Below are 18,309 nucleotides of genomic sequence, written 5' to 3'. Positions count from 1 at the left end.
CTGGGCTGTGGGCTGGGTGGACCATGTGTGGTAACAATAGCTCAGCATAGAGAGAGGGGGCCTGCTCCGGGATGAGAGGACAGGGTCACCCACACGTCAAGTGTCCCCCTATTCATCTCCTCAAAATAACCTAGATGTCTCCATCCAGGACTGAGTCACCCACCCCAGTCCTCGGGGCAGACTTGGGTTGAATGGGACTCCTCCTCCACCCTAGCCCTCCCTAGCCCAGAGGAATTGTAACTGATTCCCCAGGATGGAAAAGTGACTTCCACAAGCCCTAAAAATAACCGGACCACTTAATACTCCGAACATAGCCTCTCCCCCGCCCCCACCCTCACCCACCCCCAGCCGGCCAGATAAAGGCAGCTGCCTGGTTGGCAGAGAACGGAGACCTAGAGTCAAGGTAGAGAGAGGCAGGGGACCCAGGAACAGAACAGAACTGACAACAACGAATCCCGGCAGAGCGACAGACCCCAAGGCTACACACCCAAAAGCACCCAGACACCAGCCAGACCCTTGGTGAGTACCCTCCCCTCTTGTGTTATAGGCTAGGCTACCGCTCTACTCCGTGGCCCTCTGGACCTTGCAGCGTGGGTGTCAGGAGGGAGTCTAGCGGTAGCGGGGAAGGTGTGGAGAGGATGTGGTACAGGTGTACAGGCCCTCAGCGAGGAAAGCCACCAGGACTTATCTCTAGAAGGTAGCAAGTGTTTGTATGTGGTCAGAAGTTGCTGTGGCTACCTCAGGCGGGCCCAAGAAACAGGTTCTCTCTGATCTAGCATCAGCGAGAGGCAGTTTCACGTGGTCACCAGGAGTTTTGTGTTGTTTTAATTTTTAAATTACATCTTTGTTTATTTTGTGTGCATGTGAGTGGGTCCATGTGTCGTGGTGAAAGTGTAGGGGTCAGAGCACCTTGTTTCTTTTTGACCATGTATATGACACATGGTAAAAACAGGATTGGAAATAACAGGTCCTCAGAAATAACAGGACGTACCTATACCACTGGCCCATCATTCTGGCCTGGAGTTCTGATTGTTTTCTGTTTTGTTTGAGACAGGGTTTCTCAGTGTAGCCCTGGCTGTCCTGGAACTCAATTCGTAGACCAGGCTGGCCTCGAACTCAGANATCCGCCTGCCTCTGCCTCCAGAGTGCCGGGATTAAAGGTGTACGCCATCACCACCCGGCAGAAGTTTTGATTTTTCAGATGCAGCTATGAGCCCGGGACATAGCTCAGCTGGTTATGTGTTTGCATAGCATGCACAAAGCCCTGGGTTCGCCAAATAAAACCAGAAAAGATGCTGCATGTTTGTAATCTGTCTCAGGAGGGTCTGAGGTCCAAGGTCATCCTCAACTACTCACTGAGTCCGAGGCCAACCTGAACTGGGTGAGACTCTGTCTGAAAAAGAGACAAGGCAAGGGACCCAGGCAGCCAGAGCCAGAACATGGCCCATGTCAAGCCCAGTCCCCAGCTATTGCTGGTCACAGTCTTAGCATAACTAGCCCCAGCAAGCAATGTTGTGCCCAGGCTAGCCTGTGAGTAACTTCCCTCGTGAGGCAGCTTTGGTAGGATGACTTTGTCCCATGGGTAAATCCTTCAGCTAAGCCTGGGGTGACTCAGGATGGAGAGATCAGATCTGAATGTGCCTAGTGGTAGGCATCTAGAGCAGGCTGGCACCTAAGAGGGTCCGAGGTGGAGGTGGGTGGTCCTGAGTAGCTGGCAGTGCTGAGTGACTATCTCAGCATAGGGGACCTATTCATGGGCAGTTTTTGAAATTGCTATACCCCAAACCTGCCCACAGGAGTTTCAGGCCAGATGAGAGTGGAGCCGGGAAGCCTAAAAGCCTGCCTCAGCCTTTTCTGAGACCTCAGCTGAGCCTCCATGGGCAGCCCCTGTCCCCTTGCTGGGCTTCTGTATCCCCTAACAACAGGCCATTAGATTCTTTAGCCTCTGTGACCCTAGCAAGGATTCTGGGGATCCCTGGGAGTCTGAGCTGGGGACAGCCGGCAGTCTATATAGGAAATCTGCTCAGGCCGCTCTCGTGGTGACTAGATAGAGCAGAGGGTTTGTGTGTGGTCTCCTACACAGAGCTCAGAGACAAGAGGGACCACCCTGAGGTTTTGCTTGGGGCTCCGTAAGGGGATGTCAGATCTTGCTTCCTCCAGACTCTCATATCCTCAGTGGAGAGGCCAGGGAGGGAGTGAGCAAACAGCTCTCCCTTCTCCTCCTTCTGAGGTAGGAGGTCAGGAGGACAAGAGGTCAGGAAGATGCTCTGTCCCTTGTTACCAGCATTCCTGCTTCACCGCACACCCTCAGATGCCTTTGGGCGATGGGTATCCACAGGTTGGCCTACAGGTCAAATACCTTGGTACTTCACAGGAAGCAGAAGTCAGTGTCTTCCAGAAGCCCAAAGTATGGAAAGGGCATGGGCACACCAGGTCTCCCTGGCTGAGTTGGAACCTCTTTCTGAGTGCTGTGATGTCTGCCGAGGCCTGGACCTCAGCTATATTTAGTGCTAAGTGCAGGGCGGAGCAGTGGATTGGGGTAGCAGGAGGGGGCACATATTTTACATTCTTTTTCTAATGGCCTCTGGGGACTGTCATAACACCTGTCGCAAGACAGATAGGACATACATGAAACAGAGCAGAAGACGGCTGGAGGAGGGTGAGGCCTCTGAGGTGTGAGGAGAGTCAGGGAGAGGCGTGCCTTGCTGGAAGCTGGGGCAGGATATAGATTCTGGCTTGAAGCCCTCCCTGCCCTAGAGACTCTCCAAGCTATGCTTGCTGGTACACAACTGGGGAGGGCATTCTGTGAGCCAGGGCAGGCCTCTCATGTCCAGAGCTGCTTTGGCAGAAATGACCTTAATCCCACAATGTTCTATCACACATACATACCCTGGATACATCACCTTCCAATTCTCCTAGAGATGCAGGACTGGAGGGGTTCGGGTTCATGGCAAATAACAAAGCCCAGCACACCCAATCCTACAATTTCCTGGGAGTCAGGCCTTCAGTAAGGTCTAGGGACTGGAAGTCAGCACAGCCTATTCTGCATTACTCATTCTGCAAGATCTGACCCGAAACTCAAGCTTCTTATCCTTAATTGCAGAGAGCTGTGGGAAGAAGAAAACTTAGGACTGGCAAGGTGACTCAGCTGGGACAATGCTTGCCTAGAATGCACGAAGCCCGAGTCCAATCCCCAGCATGTGCACTGGTGGCACATTCCAGAAATCTCACACTTGCAAGGAGGAGGCAGGGGGAAGTTCAAGGTCACCCTCAGCTATGCATCCAGTTTGAGGCCAATGGGGGTTATTTGAGACCCTGTCTGTATGTAAAATGAAAACCATGACCTGGAATTCAAACATTGGCTCTGCCTAAACATGAGCAATCCCCCCTCCTTGGGCCTCTACTTTGCCAGCAAGGACCCAGGGGCCTGGGAAAGGTTGAAGAGAGCCAAGAAGTGGAGGTTAGAGAAAGGTTTCTAGTAACCATGCTAAGCGCGCCCTCTGGTGGTGTACATGGGAATTTCACCACTATAGGAAATGAGTCTTCATTTAATTTAGGTTTTTGCCAAGACAGCACTCTTCAGAGCCCTCACTGCTTGGGAGTCTGCTGAGTATAAATTTTGTTTGTTTGTTTGTTTGTTTGTTTGTTTGTTTGTTTGTTTGTTTGTTTGTTTTGTTGGTTGGTTGGTTGGTTTTGGTTTTTGGTTTTTGGAGACAGGGTTTCTCTGTGCAGTCCTGGCTGTCCTGGAACTCACTCTGTACACCAGGCTGGCCTTGAACTCAGAAATCTGCCTGCCTCTGCCTCCCAAGTACTGGGATTAAAGGCGTGTGCCACCACTGCCTGGCAGAATAAATGATTGTGACAGAGGGAGATGCAGGTGATTCATCCAGCTTTCCTACTGGATATTTGGATCCCTCCAGGGGCTGGAAGGAGTCTCCAGGCTAGCTGTGCCCTGCTTGATCCCAGTGACCCAGGTGAAACTAGGAGGCAGGGACTCATACTGATGGATGGATGGACTATCATACTCTAGCCCCAGAGTGAGCCCCAAGCTAGAGATCCAGAGATGTGGGAGCCCCTTAGTAGTGGCCACACAGTCCTGAGCCTCTCTCGTGCTAGTTAACCCAGGAACTGCTCCTCACTTAACTCAGGTTCTCCCCTTCTTCCCAGAAGGATGGCTGATGCCCAGATGCAGGTAGCTCCTACACCAACCATCCAAATGAGGACAGGAGAGGACCTGTCCCTCCCTCATCCCTCAGCCCCAGAGGGTCTGCCGCCACCGCCCCCCAAAGAATCCTTCTCCAAGTTCCAGCAGCAGCGGCAAGCCAGTGAACTCCGGCGTCTCTACAAACACATCCACCCTGAGCTTCGGAAGAACCTCGAGGAGGCTGTGGCTGAGGACCTGGCAGAGGTCCTCGGTTCGGAGGAGCCCACTGAGGGCGATGTTCAATGTATGCGCTGGATCTTTGAGAACTGGCGGCTAGATGCCATTGGCGATCACGAGAGGCAAGCTGCCAGGGAACCTGTGTCAGGTGGCAACGTCCAGGCCACCTCTCGAAAGTTTGAGGAAGGCTCCTTTACCAACAGCTCAGATCAGGAGCCGGAGGCACTCCGGCCATCAGGGGGTGATGTCCGAGCTGCCAGACAGATGTTTGAGACCAAGCCACTGGATGCGCTGAGAGGCCAGGAAGAGGCAACACAGACAACCATGAGGGAACCTGCAGCCACTGGAGATGTACAGGGAACCAGAAAGCTCTTTGAGACTAGGCCCCTGGACCGGCTGGGCTCCCGCCCCTCTATCCAGGAGCAGAGCCCTTTAGAGCTGCGCTCAGAGATTCAGGAGCTGAAGGGTGATGTGAAGAAGACGGTGAAGCTGTTTCAGACGGAACCTCTATGCGCCATCCAGGATGCAGAGGGCACCATCCACGAAGTCAAGGCTGCCTGTCGGGAGGAGATTCAAAGCAATGCAGTGAGGTCTGCTCGGTGGCTCTTTGAGACCCGACCTCTGGATGCCTTCAACCAGGACCCCAGCCAGGTGCGGGTGATTCGGGGGATCTCCCTTGAGGAGGGAGCCCTGCCGGATGTCAGTGCAACTCGTTGGATCTTTGAGACGCAGCCTCTGGATGCCATTCGTGAGATCGAGGTGGACGAGAAGGACTTCCAGCCATCTCCGGATCTCATCCCTCCTGGCCCAGATGTTCAGCATCAGCGACATCTGTTTGAAACCTGTGCCCTGGACACTCTGAAGGGTGAAAGAGAAACCGAGGCAGAGGCTCCACCCAAGGAGGAGGTGATTCCTGGTGATGTCCGCTCTACACTCTGGCTATTTGAAACAAAACCCCTGGATGCTTTCAGAGACCAGGTCCAAGTGGGCCACCTGCAACGGGTGGGTCAACAGGAGGGTGAGGGGCTTGTGACAGAGTGTCTACCCAGTAATGGTACTTCGGTGTTGCCTCTGCCTCAGGGTGTCCCCCAGAACGATGGGTTGAAAGGGGATGTGAAAACTTTCAAGAATCTTTTTGAGACCCTTCCCTTAGACAGCATCGGGCAGGGTGAGCCTTCAGCCTATGGGAACATAAACAGAGGACAAAAGACTGATTCTGCTGAGCAGTCCCAGGGTTCTGACGCCCCGGTATATGCTATGCAGGACAGCAGGGGAAAGCTTCATGCCCTGACTTCTGTCAGCAGAGAGCAGGTAGTTGGAGGTGATGTACAGGGCTACAAGTGGATGTTTGAGACACAGCCCCTGGACACACTGGGTAGAAGCCCCAGTACCATCGATGTGGTACGAGGTATTACTCGGCAGGAAGTGGTGGCTGGGGATGTCGGTACCACTCGGTGGCTCTTTGAGACGCAGCCATTGGAGATGATCCACCAACAAGAGCAACAGAAACGAGAGGAGGAAGAGGGGAAGGGTCCAGGAGGCCCCCCTCCTGAGCTCCCCAAGAAGGGTGATGTACAGACCATCCGCTGGCTGTTTGAGACCTACCCTATGAGCGAGTTGGCAGAGAAGCGAGAATCTGAGGTCACAGACCCCGTGAGCAAGGCTGAGACACAGTCCTGCACCTGGATGTTTGGGCCCCAATCTCTGAACCCGGCAGAAGGCTCTGGGGAGCAACACCTGCAAACCAGCCAGGTTCCGGCTGGAGACAGGCAGACAGACAGACATGTCTTTGAGACTGAATCTCTGCCAGCCTCAAGCCAATCCAGTGGGAGAAAGCCTGTAAGGTACTGCAGCCGGGTGGAGATTCCTTCCGGGCAGGTATCTCGGCAGAAAGAGGTTTTCCAGGCCCTGGAGGCGGGCAAGAAGGAGGTCCCGGAGACCACAATCAGCCTGGGGTCCATCCCCACAGGCTCTGTGCATAAATTCACCTGGCTCTTTGAAAACTGCCCCATGGGCTCCCTGGCAGCTGAGAGCATCAGAGGAGACAACCTCCAGGAAGAACAACCAAAAGGCTCTGCAGGCCATGGGACACCAGAGAGGCAGGAGACAGCGGCAGAGAGAACCCTTCGGACTTTGCATGCCACCCCCGGCATCCTGCACCATGGAGGCATCCTCATGGAGGCCCGAGGGCCAGGGGAGCTCTGCCTTGCCAAGTATGTGCTCCCAAGCCCAGGGCAGGGGCGCCCCTACATACGGAAGGAGGAGCTGGTGTGTGGTGAGCTCCCCAGGATCGTCCGTCAAGTGCTGCGCCGGACAGATGTGGACCAGCAGGGACTACTGGTTCAGGAGGACACAGCTGGGCAGCTCCAGCTCCACCCACTCACGCTGCCAGGGCCTGGTGACCCTGGGAATATTGAAGATATGGACCCTGAGCTCCAGCAGCTGCTGGCCTGTGGCCTGGGAGTCTCTGTGTCAAAGACGGGGCTGGTGATGCAAGAGACAGGGCAGGGCCTAGTGGCACTGACTGCCTACTCCCTCCAGCCCCAGCTTGCCAGCAGGGCCCCTGAAAGAAGCAGTGTGCAGCTGCTGGCCAGCTGCATAGACAAAGGAGACCTGCACAGCCTTCACAGTTTGCGGTGGGAGCCGCCAACAGACCCAAGTTCTGGACCAGCTACTGAGGAGTCCCAGAGGCTTCCCCCAACTGAGAGCATCATACATGTTACCCCATTAGACTCCACCATGGAGATGGGGCAGCTGAGAATCTCAGGATCCACACCCTGCCCACCTCCATCTCGGGCAGCTGGAAAAGTGGTCCTTCCAAATGGGAAACCTGTAGCCCAAGCTCCATTGCAGGAAGCAAGGAAGAAAATGGACATCAGCCATGCTGGGCAGAAAGGGAAGGCAGCCTCAGGAAGACCAGAAGGAACCACTGCTTCCCCTCTAGGGTCTGGGGCTCCAGATCTCCAGGAAGCCATGCAGAATCTGCGTTTGGCAACCGCTGAGGCCCAAAGCCTGCACCAGCAGGTTCTGAGCAGGCATCCACAGGGCTCTGACCCTGTAGCCACCTCCATGCCTGTCCAAGATGTTCTGCAAGCATCCACTCCTGCCACTGGGGTTACTCAAGGCAGCATCAGGCCCGTGGCTGGAAGTGAAGCCAGGATTCCAGCAGTCCCCAGAAAGGTCAGTGGGGACAACAAAGCAGTCCCCAGAGGGCTGCCTAGGGGGTGGGTGACCATACAGGATGGCATCTACACTGCTCACCCTGTGAGAAACTCTGACCCACATGGGGCTATCCAGCCTTCTGAAAAAGAGCCCCATCCAAGGCACAGCCCACCCCAGGCAGACCAAGGTCAGAGTCCCAGGCCGGGGTATCGTGAGCCTGGGGGTCATACACAAAGGGCTTGGGAACCTCTGGGGAAAGTGATGCCCCAAATCTCGCTTGAGTGCCTCCAGGCAGCAGACACCTCCCTGAAGACTGCCCCTCTAACTCACCACACCCTGACATCTAAACCCCAGGCTGCAGGTGCCAGCCTGCACTCCCATAATGCTTCTGTTCCTCCCCCTCCTACTCTCCCAGCTGCTGTGACAGAAGAACCTGACCACCCAACTCAAGGCCACCACCAGGAGGACTCCATCCAGCAGGCCCCGGAGCCCCTGCAGGAACCCCTTCTTCATATTCACAACAGACCTTCTGGCCAGAAAACCCCTGAAGGGTCAGAGACAAAACCCTCCAAAGCAGAATCCACCATGCCTCCAAGAAAGAAACCCCCAGTGCCTCCCAAACCTGCACATCTAAGCCAAATCCACCCACCTCAGAGGCTGCCCAAGCCCTTAGCAGGCTCTGCCAGAACCTCAGAAGCAGGACAAGACCATAAGCCAGGTGAGCCAGGTGTAGCCAACCCAGGGTCAGCCAAAGCTCCCACAATAGCAGGCCAGGACTGCCTGCCTCTGGCTGAAAGCTCCAAGGGCCAGAAGCAACCTGCGCATCAGCGTCCACTCAGCTCTGTGGCTTCCAGGCCTAGCAGTGGTCAGATAACCAGCAGCAACAGCCAGAGCCTCGAGTCTCCTAAGCTGAACATTCTCAACAATGACTCCAGCCCACCACAAAAGCACCCTAGCTCCCCCCCAAAGCAGGGGACCCCTGAGAGTCCACAGGGCAGCCATCAAGAGCTCCAGGGCCTCCTGAGCCAAGTGCAAACCCTGGAAAAGGAAGCATCTAGCAGCGTGGATGTGCAGGCCCTGCGGAAGCTCTTCGAGGGCGTACCCCAGCTGGGAGGGGGAGTCCCTCAGGCTCCCACTGCCCCCCACGTGACTGAGGCCTCCATGGAGCAGGCCTTTGGGGAACTGACTCGGGTGAGTACAGAGGTGGCCCAGCTGAAAGAACAGACCCTAGCCAGGCTGCTGGACATTGAAGAAGCAGTGCACAAGGCTCTTAGCTCCATGTCTAGCCTCCAGTCTGAGGCTCCCACAAGCAGCCATCCACAGGGAACTACAAAAGATCCCAGTGTGAACAAGGTCTTAGTCAGTAGCAGAGCCAGCCAGACAAGCGCTAGCCAGGTCAAAGATCCACCCCTAGTCAAAACCCAAGACAAAGTTGAGAGCCATCCTGAGGACAAGATGAGAAATCACGCAGAGGCCAGAGGCCAGGCAGCAGTGAACGTCCTGCCCTCCAGGAGGCTGGAGACACTGAGAGGAGCCGAGCCTGGCCTCCTACAAGTCTCTCCTTCCTGCACAGGATCCTCCTCTCCAACTTTCATCTCAGTCCAGTCAGCTACAAAGAAGCTTCCGGAAGCGTCTAGCCCTCAGGGAAGTCATTATATCTCAGGGAAAAATACACACCTAGGTCAGGGCATAGGTCAAGCCCTGCTCTACCAGAGAGATACCCAGGATCAGGCTGGGACAAAGGAGATGTTCATCGAGGGCTCTGTGCCCACAGGGCAGCCAAAGAACGTTCTGGAACTCCAGACTGGGTCAGCTACCTCCAAGTCCTATGGAGCCATGAGAACAGTGACCGAGCAGTATGAGGAGATGGACCAATTTGGGAATACAGTCCTCACTTCCTCCACCACCATCACCCAGCACGCAGACCCGCTGACGGACCCCAGACCCCAGCTCTGCCTGCACACTTCTCCCATGCTAAGGCAGTTCCTCCACAGCCCCTCTAGATTCAACAGTGACCTGGCAGAAGCTGAGATAACATGGACTCCCTGTAACCACTTCCACCCGGCTGCCCAGTGAGCCCCTCTGTCTCCCACCAGTCTTGGGTACCTCTCCCAGAGCTCCCCCAGGACTGAGTCATGGGCCTACGTCCAGCACATGTGGAACAAGGACCAAGAAAAAAACGTGGCCTTCAGAGAGCTCACGAGGGCTGTTTGCCTTGTTAGTTCTTGGAAAAAAAGGCACGAAACATAAAGCAGCCATCCACAGGAAAGCCGGATGGGAGGGACAGGACCTGGCAGGTGCTTGTGAGAACTAGCCCACACTAGCCCAGCTCACACTCACACATGTGAACCTGCACCTCATTGCCTAGAGCTGGAGGGTTATGGAATCAGGCTGTCTTAATCCCTGGTGAGGACCGGGGCTGAGCAGACTGGACATGACACTGCTCTCTGTTTAAGATTGGACTAAAGGCTCCAGAAAAAACTGGGTGCCTGCCTCTTCATCGCCAGTGGTCCAAAGGGCACAGAGAGCGCGCTAGCAGTCAATAGTGTTTCGAGAAGTTGAATACACGACCCTTCCTGACCCCATCATCCCCACTCTGCACCCCGAATGGGAAAAATGACCCAAAAATAAACCCAAAAGAGATCCCCTATTCTGTGTGTCTGACTGTGTATGTGCTGCCCCAGAGTCTGCATTCCCAGGGAATGCAGTCATGATCACCAGGTGTCTGCCTTGACTGTGGCAATACAGAGGCTAAAGCTTCAGCATTCCCCAACAGCGTACGTCAGAAAACAGAAAGGCCCTGCCCACTTTCCTGCTCTGGGTTATTTGTGTACACACATCCACCATACTTTATCTACACACTCAGATACACATACCACACATACATATGCACACCACAGGCGTACACACGCCATGTGCCGCTCTAATACATATGTACACACACACAGAGATGTGTACCACAGGCATCAACTCGCCACAGACCTACCCGCTGCTGCCCTCTCATCTCTGCCTCCCTCCTAATGTTCTTAGATGCCATTCCAGGGCAAATTCCTAAAATCCTGGCCCAGAATGGGACAGCCACCCTGTACAGCTAGGCAGGAAGAGGTGGGAGCATTTCCACTAGAAAATTCCCATGCCCAAGAAATGGCTCAGCCATTTCTTGTTCACAGAGGGTAGGTATTGTGTGCCAAGCAGGAGGTGTTCTTGGGGAGGGAGCGATCAGATCCTGGCTAGAAAAATGCAATGATTTTAGTGAAAACCATTCTCCCTCTCTCAGAAACCACTGAACCTTCTATGCCAGGTCCGTTGTAGGTCACAGGGATGACAGCAAGATCCCGTGGGGTGCTGTCTGAGGAGACTGACTTTTAACATGAGGAGAAGGAGAGACAAGAAAGATGACATCAGAAAGAGGGTGAGTGCCTAACTTTCCACTCAGAAGGCATGAGTCATGAATCATGGCAGTGTGACCATGACAAAGAATAGCCTCAGAGAGGTGGCAGGGGCGGACCTCCTTAAGGAAGAAACATCTGACATCTGAATGTCAAGAGAACAGGACTCAGGGTGAGTGGTGTGTGCACACGTAATCCCAGCATTTCGGAGGAGGAGTCAGGAGGATCGAAGTCACTGTTAGCAACTAGTAAGTTTGAGGCCAGCCTGGGCTGCATTAGACTGTCTCAAAAGAAAGGGTGTGAAAGCAAGGTATGCTGGTACACCCCTTTAATTCCAGCACTAGGGAGGCAGAGGCAACAGGTCTCTGCGAGTTCAAGGGCAGCCTGGTCTACAAAGCAAATTTTAGGTTAGCCAGGGCTATATAAGGAGACACTGCCTAAAACAAAAGTGTGGGAGTGAGTATACACTCAGTGGTGCCTTGTTCACCTAACATGCAAGCTCCCAGTAAGTCAATCCTCAATACCACAAAAGATAAAATACCTGTACCAGGTAACTACATGTTCCCCCACCTTGTCTCTCTCCTACGGGCTCTCACTTGACCACTGGGCCCAGCAACTTAACACACAGGAGTGTTCTCTTCAACGTCCTCATCTGTCAATGGGTGTGATTGTAGAAAAACCCTGTGAACACTGTTAATTAACAAGTGTTAATAAAGCCGGGCGTGGTGGCACACGCCTTTAATCCCAGCACTTGAGAGGCAGAGGCAGGCGGATTTCTGAGTTTGAGGCCAGCCTGGTCTACAAAGTGAGTTCCAGGACAGCCAAGGCTACACAGAGAAACCCTGTCATGGAAAAAAACCGTTGGCTGGCATTCATTCTTAGTACTGCAATTTAGGAGAGAGTTTTGTTTTCTAAAATTCAAGACACGGTCTTGAAACTTAGCCTGAAGATCAAGCTAGCCCCGACTTTGTCATCTCCTGCCCCTCACCCATCTGTACTGTGGATTACAAGTGTGTACCACCCGGCCCAGTAGCTTTGTTTTCTTATTTTATTCGGTTTTGAGGATCTTGTATCAAACTGACTGGCCTCAAAATTGCTCTGTGGCTGAAGATGATCTTCAGCCCCTGATTTTGCCTCTATCTCTCAAGGCTTAGAATCCGTGGGCATGTGACCACAGCCTTCTGGAATATTTTTTAATATCTCCTTCCTCACCTGCAGGGGGCGTGTGCCCGGTGTTGTTCATCTAGTCAAACGAGCACACAAATGAACGAAACGATTGAGTCAATCTGTGGATTCACGCTACTGGCATTCAATAGCGCTTCGTGCCAGGATCTGTACAGGGTGCTAAAAATAGAGATGAACAAGGCAGAATTCATTCTTGACCTCACAGGGCTGACAGAGACAAATATATAAGCAGATTAGGTCATTTTACACAGAAAACTGTGCGAAAAACAAGGTCAGTCCGCAAGGGCAAGCTGAGTTTGGGTGGTCTAGGATGCCTTGCTGCAGAGCAACGGGAGCAGAAAGGGCGGGTAAGCGCTGCTGCTGAGCGGCGGGTGCAGAAGGCCCCGCCCCGCCCCGCCCCGCCCCGCCCCGCCCCGCTCACACCTGCAGCCGCACCTGCCTTCGCACCTGCCCAGGCCCCGCCCCTCTCCACACGCGCCGAGCGCGCGGCGCCCAGACCCCGCCCCCGGTGCCGACGGGGCGTGTTCCCACGGCCGTCGTCAAGGTGACGGTGACGTCGCGGGCTGTAGAGTTCTGAACGTTCAGGCGGTGGCTGGTTGCCAGGAAACGCCCGGCAGGCGTGCTGCCAGGGCTGGCTCTGCGAGCAGACGCCGGGCGCCAGGACGCGCCGTCCCGGCCAGCCCTCGCGCGGAGCCTCCCTCCCAGATTCCAAACGGATGCGGGTTCCGGGGCTCACCCGGGAGGGCGCCTGGTCCCTCGATGCTCTGTCCTTGCCTGCGTCTGGAATTCGTCCTCTGCTTCCCGCTTTCATCTGTCTCTGCCTCCCCAGTTGGATGCTCTATATCAAAGCAAGCAAAATGTTAAGGGCCTTTACTAGCCAGATAGCTCTGCCGATAAAGGCGCCTATGGTGCAAGCTTGGCAACCTGAGTCCGACCCAGAATGCAGGTAAAAGTGAAGAGCAGAGAATCTACAAAGTTATCCTGTGACCTCCACACATAGCAAGCGACATCCTCACCTACCCACACACAGCATGCAGACACAATCATAAAAGATTGAAAATGTTTATTATTGATGATGCGAATGTGTGTCTGTGTGTAGGTATATGCACCTGACTGTAGGTTCCTATCGGAGCTGGAGTTTTGACTGCCGTCTGTGCTAAGAAGTGAACTCCATTTTCTGGAAAAGCAGTGCAAGCTCTCAGCCTCTGAACCATGTCTCCAGCCCCAGTAACAATACATTTCTTAAATTAGTTTTAAATGTTAGAGTGGTTCACGCCTGTAACCCCAGTCTCTGGGAAGCTGAGGCGAAATATTATGCCAGTTTGAGAAGAGTCTGGCTACATAGTAGGTCCTTGACTCAAAAAGCCAAATATACATAATTATATATTTTTTTAAAGTTTTAAAAGGAGAAGGTAGCTCACTCATTTAATCCTTCCCTTCTTTGGGAGGCAGAGGCAGACAGATCTTTGTGAATTGGAGGCTAGCCTGGTCTACATAGTGAGTTCCAGGCCAGCCAGGATAACATGGGATCTTGTCTCAAAAATAAAAGTCTAGAGATATGGCTTGGTGGTAAAGTATTTGCTTAGCCTCCGGGCAGTGGTGGCGCACGCCTTTAATCCCAGCATTTGGGAGGCAGAGGCAGGCATATTTCTGAGTTCAAGGCCAGCCTGGTCTACAAGGTGAGTTCCAGCACAGCCAGGGCTATACAGAGAAACCCTGTCTCAAAACAAAACAAAACAAAGCAAAACAAACAAAAAAGGTATTTGCTTAGCATGTGCAAGGCCCTGACGCACACAGGTACACACACACCTCCTCCCTAATACAAACCCCTGGCTGCCCAGGTTACTCGGTCTGGAATCTAAACTCTCTTGTAGCCTGTAAGACCAGAATGGCTTGTCTCTCCACATTCTTCTCTAACCCCCCCAGGCCCCAGCTACTCCTTACCCTCCTCCTCCGGTCATAAAACACACTGGTTGGTTCCTGCCCCAGGACCTTGGTCCTCTCCATCTATCCTTTTTCTGGAAGTTTCCTCTCCCAGATCTTCATTGAAATCCTCCATTTTGATCTCAACCTAACTTCCCTCTTGAAAGGCTGTCCACCTCAGTAATATTGTGGTACGGTCTTTCCTCGGGGCATAGCAATCTTCCACTACCACCACCTTGGAGTACAAATTACCTTGGGTTGGTAACCATGGCAACTCACTGAGCAAAACAACACAGTGATAAATGTACTTTAATGGAGCAGTTAACTCTCCCTAGAAGGAGACTGCCTAAGGTCCAGGGAACTTCACCCAGGATTCCAGCCATGACCCACCCCTCCTGCTCCCTATGCCAGGCTGCGGGTCTCTGGATTATAAGAGAATATACCGAGAGGGGGACTCCAAGGTGAAGCTCCCATGAGCTCAGGATTCACTACTAGGCGGGACTTTCCCATGATGCAGTGTCACCCACGCTGCAGTGAGTAACTCTCATCTGTGCTCTGGAAGTTAGTCCAATAAACTCATTTGTCTTGCAAGTCAGTTTTGGGTGGGATTGTTACTATGTTCATGTCTCCCCAGGAAAAGTTAACCACACGCCCAGCCCTTTCCACCTATCTAAACAGGAAGGACCTCCTCTGTGTTTCCATGTCTTGTCAGGTTTTCCCTAAACCCCATCAGCTGCCCGGCTGCAGGGCTGCAGAACCACAGAACCACGGCTGTGTAGCTTTTCTCTCTTCCTCTCTTTTCTTCTTTCTTTCTTTTTCTTTTTGTTTACCACGGCTGTGTAGCTTTTCTCTCTTCCTCTCTTTTCTTCTTTCTTTCTTTTTCTTTTTGTTACTGTTGTTATTGTTTTGTTGTGGGTTTTGCTTGTTTGCTTGTTTGTTTGCGGCAGGGTTTGTTCTCTATCCCTGACTGAACTGGAACTCACTATGTAGACCAGGCTAGCCTGGAACCCACAAAGTTCTGCCTGCCTCTGCCTCCCTAGTAAGGCTACTAAAGGTGTGAGCCATCATGCTGGTTTATCTCTTCTCTCAGCATGCTTCCCACAGCACTTGGGTTTTCTCCCCAACATTTGACTTCCACACTCTCTATTTGAAGCCCCATCCTCACCATGTGTCTGACTTCTATGCCAGCTAATATGATGTGGTCATTTCTTCTCATCTCCACCATTCTCCTCCTCCAGGCCTCTGCCAACATTTACAGCTGGCCTACTCTGGGCCAGCTGTAAACTCTAATAAAATTGGCCTTGAGCTTTAAAAAAAAAATTGCATGTGTGTGTGCAGGGGGGACTGGAGAGATGGCTCAGTGGTTAAGAGCACTGACTGCTCTTCCAGAGGTCCTGAGTTCAATTCCCAGCAACCACATGGTGGCTCATAACCATCTATAATTTGATCTGATGCCCTCCTCTGGCATGCAGGTATATATACAAATAGAGCACTCATACATACATACATACATACATAATCTTTAAAACTTAAAAAAAATTGTGCGCCGGGCGTGGTGGCGCATGCCTTTAATCCCAGCACTCGGGAGGCAGAGGCAGGTGGATTTCTGAGTTCCAGGCCAGCCTGGTCTACAAAGTGAGTTCCAGGACAGCCAGGGCTATACAGAGAAACCCTGTCTCGAAAAACCAAAAAAAACAAAAAACAAAAAAATTGTCCATGTGCATGCACACACACACGAGGGGGCTCGAGAAATGATAGCTCAGTATTTCAGCTTATGTTAAAAGCACTTGTTTCACTGGCAGTGGTAGCACAGGCCTTTCATCCCAGCACTCAGGAGGCAGAGGCAGGAGGATCTCTGCAACTTCAAGGCTAACCTGAACTACATAGCAAGCTCTAGGACAAATAGGACTACATAAAAAGACTTTGTATCACTGGGCAATGGTGGCGCAAGCCTTTAATCCCAGCCCTTGGGAGACAGAGGCAAGTGGATTTCTGAGTTCAAGGCCAGCCTGGTCTACAGAGTGAGTTCCAGGACAGCCAGGAAAGACTTTGTATTTAAAAAAAAACAAACAAACAAACAAACAAAAAAAAAAACCACAAAAGCAAAAGTACTTACTGCTTTTGCCGAAGACTGAATTCTTTCCAGCGCCTGCACTGGGCCGTTCAAAGCTGCTTGTAACTTCAGCTTCAGGAGCTACAATAGCATGCCCTCTTCTGGCCTCTGTGAGCACTGCACACATACATGCACATAAACTTTAAATGAATACATGAATCCTTCAAAACACTAACTGGTCTTGCCCTTTGTGTTTGTTGGTGCATGCTAGTGTCACAGGCACAATTTCTGCACTGGAAACCTTCTAAACTCTAGCTTAACTAGTTCCAGGGTGATACCCATGTCATGTGGACATGATGTGGATTCCAGGAGTTGGAACACAACTGGAGAAGCATGGTTTCCCCCCTGTCCTGGAACATGGAGGGCATCTGCTCTCTGTGTAACCTTCCTCAAAGCATGGCTGTGTCACAGATCAGGGCTCTAGGCGTGTGGCCCACCTGGCAAGCAGAAGCTGCACTCAGATTCCCTAAGAATAAAGCTCTGTCTGTGGATTATAAAGTAGTCGCGAATCTTTCCAGACTAAAGGGAACAGGGCAGGTTGGTGATGGGTAGCACCTTTTGATGAGAAAGAGGCAAAACTGCAGAATGTGCTACGTCCTTGGCCTTCTCCCCCGACAGCCCCTCCTCGCTGGAGTGCCACTTTTGTGAAGAACACATCCCTGTGCCAGGGATGACTCCTGATACACAGTAGGTACAAGGTTTTTTACTTTACAAGGAATAAAGGTTTGTCTGTCAGAGCATCACAGGACGCAGCTACTCACCTCTCCTGGTGTGAGAAACACTTGAAGCAACAGTTTTAGGAAGCCCTTACATTTTCCTGGTTGGTTGGGAGTGCTGCCGTCCGTCCATCATGGTAGGGAAGTCACAGCAGAGCTGAGACAGCTAATCACAGTCAGGAAGCAGAGAACAGGAAACACTGCTGCTCGCTCACTCACAGAGACCATGTTCTCACCCCAGTCTTCCCTCACTGAGGCACCACAAGTTTGTTCCTATGGTGTTTCTAAATTCCATCAAACTAATGATAAACCTCTTAATTGTATTTAAGATGACAATCAACTGGAGTTTTTTTAATTACATGTATTTATTCATGGAGGGGTGGGGGTGGGGAGAGTCATTCCTGCCATGGTGCCCACGGAGGCCACAGGACAGTGTCACCAGCCTTACCTTTTGCTTTCTCTAGGGGGACAGATGCAGCTACTGGACGATAGGAATGATTTACGTAAGGCCTGAGGATATGAAAGCTTCCAAAACAGTAAGGGTCTAAGAAAGTGTTTAAAGGTCTCGGAAGGTGTTCTGAGGTTGGTAAATGCACGTTATGAAGGACTTATCTTTTTGTAAACTTAGATTCTTGTAAGCTTCAGGGAATCTACTGGAATTCACCTCCCACAGTCAACTAACAGCCTGTCTCCCTCCCCGCCTGCCTATTCCTGAGGGTGGGTTCTATATCCTTTTCCCTGGTTCTGGGACCCCCACATCCCTCTTCCAAATACCGAGAGCATGAGCCTATGAATTTCAAATGTACACCCAAGAAAAAGTTTATCTCCCTAAACTTTATCTTCTGCCCCTAAAATCCAGGTGTTCCCTCAGAATCTGCATCTGGGAAAGCTCCAAAACAGTTACCAACAGGAGCCCTGGCCCAGCCTTCAGATTGCTTCAAGTGGGCCTACATACTCCTAACTGCAGAGGGTCCCACAACCCATACAGCAGTGGAACCACCAGCTCTTCCTGGTCTTGGCCAACATTCCAGCCTTTTGGCCACACCCCAAAAACAAAACTGTGTCCCAAAGTCAGCAGGAGGAAGTAGACCCTTATTCATTTATAATCAATAAAAGGCTGGGATGTTCTGTTTCAGACCGGATGAGGCCTTGAGGTGCATATTTTACACATCAAAGCAGACCTGGCCTCCAGGTTCTCCCAGCATCCCTCAGTCCCTACCAAGCATACCCTGCCCCCAACCCTGAACTTTCATGGCCAGAGGCTGGACTGCTTCCCCTCCCCGACCCCCACCCCCACCCCAGCAGGCTCCTCTGTATTTAATTTTGGTCTCTCTCTCCAAGTGAAGTGGTTTTGACAGGCAGGCCTCAGAACCAGAAAGTGGATGGTTGGGGATGGAGCTTTTGAGAGGGGTAGCAGGCAAGAGTATCTTTTTTTTTTTT

General features: G+C 52.3%; 1 protein-coding gene and 1 long non-coding RNA gene across 4 annotated transcripts; both read left to right on the top strand.

Annotated features, from left to right (window-relative positions):
• The first annotated feature begins 390 nt into the window (after positions 1–390).
• Xirp1 (xin actin binding repeat containing 1) lies at positions 391–10,185 on the top strand. 3 transcript variants are annotated; one of them, XM_029482090.1, is made up of 3 exons: positions 391–519; positions 4,168–7,561; positions 7,959–8,048. In XM_029482090.1, exons 2-3 carry the CDS (start codon positions 4,172–4,174, stop codon positions 7,965–7,967), a joined length of 3,399 nt encoding a protein of 1,132 aa, XP_029337950.1. In that variant the 5' UTR covers positions 391–519; positions 4,168–4,171; the 3' UTR covers positions 7,968–8,048. The 3 variants fall into 3 exon arrangements, with proteins under 3 accessions (XP_029337950.1, XP_021029098.1, XP_029337949.1); XM_021173439.2 differs by having other exon boundaries at positions 4,171–10,185; XM_029482089.1 differs by having other exon boundaries at positions 4,168–10,185.
• A 2,576-nt stretch (positions 10,186–12,761) lies between these two features.
• LOC110302613 lies at positions 12,762–17,953 on the top strand. The gene is made up of 3 exons (XR_002378820.2): positions 12,762–13,063; positions 17,334–17,451; positions 17,729–17,953. It is a non-coding gene; the product is annotated as an uncharacterized LOC110302613 (long non-coding RNA).
• The last annotated feature ends 356 nt before the right edge of the window (positions 17,954–18,309 follow it).

The sequence above is a fragment of the Mus caroli genome, chromosome 9 (genome assembly GCF_900094665.2).
Source record: "Mus caroli chromosome 9, CAROLI_EIJ_v1.1, whole genome shotgun sequence".
Taxonomy (NCBI): Eukaryota; Metazoa; Chordata; class Mammalia; order Rodentia; family Muridae; genus Mus; species Mus caroli.
This window is presented reverse-complemented; position numbering and strand designations above follow the sequence as displayed.